This window comes from Pristis pectinata, chromosome 11 (genome assembly GCF_009764475.1).
Source record: "Pristis pectinata isolate sPriPec2 chromosome 11, sPriPec2.1.pri, whole genome shotgun sequence".
NCBI lineage: Eukaryota > Metazoa > Chordata > Chondrichthyes > Rhinopristiformes > Pristidae > Pristis > Pristis pectinata.
Window position 1 is genome coordinate 61299640 of NC_067415.1, and position 4279 is coordinate 61303918.

The 4279-nt window shown below is 34.4% G+C and overlaps 1 protein-coding gene across 3 annotated transcripts in view; it reads left to right on the forward strand.

Moving 5' to 3' along the window:
• LOC127575812 (palmitoyl-protein thioesterase ABHD10, mitochondrial-like) overlaps nt 1-3571 on the forward strand; it is a 42522-nt gene extending 38951 nt beyond the window's left edge. For 2 of the 3 annotated variants that reach the window (XM_052025935.1, XM_052025937.1), the window contains one exon: nt 2032-3245. In XM_052025935.1, the coding sequence (XP_051881895.1) occupies nt 2032-2373 (342 nt within the window). In that variant the 3' untranslated portion in view covers nt 2374-3245. Of the gene's footprint in view, nt 1-2031 lie in introns of all 3 variants that reach the window. The other variant, XM_052025936.1, reaches the window with a different exon arrangement.
• Nucleotides 3572-4279: the final 708 nt, after the last annotated feature.

Here is a 4279-nt window from a genome sequence, read left to right on the forward strand (position 1 = left end):
CAGTGCCTGATTTCCATACTGTAGCTCAATTTTGTTCAGAAAAATACTCTTTTTCCAAATTCTAGCTAAAAATGCTAAAGCTAATTATTTTAAAACCATTTTAAAAAGTCCACTGTCAATTTGAGTTCCATGTCTATCTAACAAGTAATAATATTCCAGAGAGTTGAATACCAGGCATTGTTGATGACTGTTGATTGGAATGAAATTAATTCCACAAAGCCAGTTCCTTTCTGCATATCTACCCATGAATGAATTCCTCAGCCATGTAAGAAGGTGCCAAAATTGTAATGTGGTCCAACCAGAGAGGAAATCAAATAGGCAGGATCATCCTGTTCCTGTTGCAAGAAGACATTGGTATTTCCAGTGTGTCTGGGAATTGCCTTCTGGAAATTTGATAATGAAGCTCAATCCTATGAGGGTATGTGATATGTGAAACAATAATTTGGAAGACATGGACAAATATTTGCACCTATCTTCCACATAATAGCCAGCAAACACTTGAATGGGCACTCCTGAGCTCAGACTGAAGTGCAGGATTCCACTCTAGTTGGGTGTCAGCCACTGCAAATCAATACAGCAGTGATGAATTTCTTACAGAGGTAGTGCACGTGCCTCAAATGGAAAATTTGCTTGCTGAACCTGTGCCAGGTTAAAATAAATGTGAAAAAACAAATGAAAACAGAACATAACTAGAATGTAATTTCCATTCCATTTTTAATTGTTTTAAATGTGTATGTATTAAAATGTTTTTAATTGTTTTAATTTTTAATGGCAACTTTATTTTTTAACAGTGCCTGAATGATTGGAATGCTTTGGAATTTGTTGGTTGTCAAAGCCATTCTGTATTAGGTGTTCCCTGTGCCAGTTGCTGAACTGGAAGCCCTAATTTATACAAGAAGTTAATCATGCAGTTAGCATTTTAGCACCCTTAACACCTCATCCCCACTACTCTGGAGAATCACAATGGTGGGGTTTGTTTTAATGTCATAGCCATTGTTTATAATTTCACAATTTATTTCAGAGGGAAAATTATCTGATTAGGACAGGAAAAAGCTGATAAATTCAGTTTTTGTCCCAGTTGTTTACAGATTTTAGCCGTGTTTCTGAAATTGTTGTTTAACCAAGACTGTCATTGGATTTGTATTGGAACTTGTATCCATTAATTATTAAATAATTAACTTTGTATTTTTTTAAAATAATTCTTTATAAAACCATTCCCCTGTTCCAGTAGATAGAGGCAGCAGTGTGTTAGAGAAATGGATCCAATAAAATAAAAATGTTGAATGAAAAAAACAAGAAGTTTGCATAATTCATCACTTACTATGCAGTTAACCAGAATTTAGCAATATGAAGACTAATTGCAATTTACCTTCCTGTTGATAGAACTAGAAGACTTTAAGCAAAGATTTAAGGGATTATATAGTGTTGTCATGCAGAAAATTCGGTCATGATTTGGATTGTAAGATTAACTGCTGAAGTAATCAGCCCTTTGTTAAAAATTTAGAAAATTACAGACTCTCAGAGATTGCAACTGAATTGCATTTCTCAGTGCAGCATGTCTTGGAAGAAAAATGATTTCTGAGCGGAAATGCTCATTTACAGTTAGAGGCTTAATACTGGCCTGAGCCTTGTTATTCAACTGGGTGCTGGTCTCCCTGTGGAAGAATGTTCCAGGGACCTGGAAGAAACAGCAAGGTCTCAGGGCAGGTGACTAGTGAATTCGGCCACTGAGAGATCTTCCCATTAACTTTGTTGAAGAAAATCCATTATATGCCCCCTGTTCAGTTATAACAGTGTTGTAGCTCAAAATTGTATGGACATGGTAAAATAAAAATCTTTGACGTTATTTCACATTAATGCTTAACGTTTCCAGCTCAGATTGGCAAATAAAGATTCCCTGTTCTGAAGATCTTTGTGTACTCCACATAGATAAGTAATGAGATAAATCTGATAAGATTAGCATGGCCTTTAACATCTATTGTGATAATCCGCATTTGCAATACTTTCTAAATTGCTTGTTGTTTCTGTTAGACAAAGAAAGAAATAGAAGAAAAAGATGAATGGTATTTGCCAAACAAGCAAAAGGAAGCGGGATTTTACAAGATTCCCTACTCATTTATTAAAGAAGCCGAAAATCACTGTGTATTGCACAGCACCATTCCAATAACTTGTCCCGTGAGGCTCATCCATGGGATGGAGGATGAGCATATTCCCTGGCAGATTTCACTCAAAGTAGCTGAAAATCTTCTTGGTTCTGATGTTGACCTTATCCTTCGCAAACAGGGTCAGCATAGAATGGCTGAGAAAGATGATGTAAAATTAATAGTTTACACCATAGATGATCTCATAGACAAACTTTCAACACTGGCATAAACAAATAGAATTTAGAAATTGGTGGCATATATAATTAGCACTACACTGAACTGATGAAAGCTGTTTTCATTGCCAATTCTGTGATATGAATAAACTGTGCAGAATTATTTTGAACTGGACCTAATGTGCTTTACATAGAAAATATTACTTGGATCAAAAAGTCATCAATTATTAGAAACAAAAAAAGTCAGCATTTTTTGATGGTTGATTGATTATTATAAATGCAGCACAGTTTGAGATAAAAGCTATAGAATATGTAATACCATTACCAGTGTTAATAGCACAACATGCCTCCTTACACAGCAATGTTAATGCATTCTTGACAGTTTATCATTGCCTGGTTGCATGAATAGAATCAACTATATGGTACTAATGCTGCATTTTAGATTAATAACATTAGGAATACCAGCAGTTTCAATGAAAGTAATTCTGTACTGTTGCCAGATGTATTTTCAGTTTCATTTCAGTATTATAACAATTTTCCTGTATACACAGTCTTCTTTCATTTGGAGATATATATGACTGATTTCTGGAGTATCAGTCAAAGATCTCAAAGTTGCATTGTTTAAACAAATTTGTTTTCTGATATGACATGCATGAGAACACCCATGAAAAAAGTAAAATGGTACAACTAATTTCTTCATAAATCTGCCTTTATAAATCAGAGGGGCAAGATTCTTTAATTAATTGGGATACATCTCTACTTTCACACAACCTTAGAGTCTGGTTCTTGATAAGGCTGTTATATTAAGGAACTACTGAATTGAGAAGAAATGATTTAAACATTTGCAATAGAGACTGTATTTCAGAATAAGTCAGTCTGATATTGTTTAAAACATTAGATGTCACAGTATAAAGTATAAACTCTTAAGATGCTAGTATTTCGCTAGTGTGGTAGTCAAATGAACAATTGAAGATTAGCTGCAACTATTGTTTCTGTTCAGAGCTGTGTCATTTTGATTAACTAGGGAAACGTTAATGGCCCTCCTTGTGAACTGGGTCAACCCTGATGAAAGCAATTTTCTGTTTTTTTTAAGAATAAATAATAATCAATGTAATTGTAAGTACATTGTCAAAATAATAAGTTACTTTGTTGACATATTGATAGTTTGGATTTAATATTTATTCCTACTCCAGTCCTGGCAACTGTGACTTTTTGCTATTCTCTCCAAATAATTAAACTGAAGAAGAGAACACTAAAGTTGCACTGATGCTTTTATTTTCTTTTACAGTCATTTTGTGTTGTAGAACATTGATTTTATTGGTTCTTGAATGAAATACATCTTTGCAAGGTCAAACTCATAGCAGAAAAGTATATTTTAATTGCTTTAAAGCAGGTTAAAATTTGGATGAACTGCAGAGGGAAAAAAATCAATTGTAGTGATATTTGTGCATGGGTTTGCAGATATGAAGTATATCTGGCCCCTCAGCTTTATGCCAGATATGCTTGGTGAATCTAGCGCAGCCACTTCAATTGCTAAGTGTTATTTTTAATTTCAATTAATGTTTTGAATTTAGGTAAGTTTCATGTTTTAATCAATAATTTTTAATCATTAATTATTTTAAATTATTGTTTTCAACTGCTTCTGAATGTCTGATCACCAGAGACATTTGAAACTGTGGAAAGGTCTTTGATAGCATGACTATTCAAAGACCATCAGGGCAGTCTGTAGGCAAGATCTTGGTTTCTTCTGCCTGCCATCCAGTATTCGCACAAGGATTGTCTTGCTTCACAAAAAGGCCATAGCAAGGACATGGGGAGGATGCTAGAAGCTGCTGACTATGAAAGGTAAATTCAAGTGTGGGGCTAATAGTGAAGACACAAACAAGCCCAATGTTCCAAACTGCTGACCTAGCATCAGAATTAGAACCCTAATTTTAATCCGGATGTTCTGATAAAAGATCA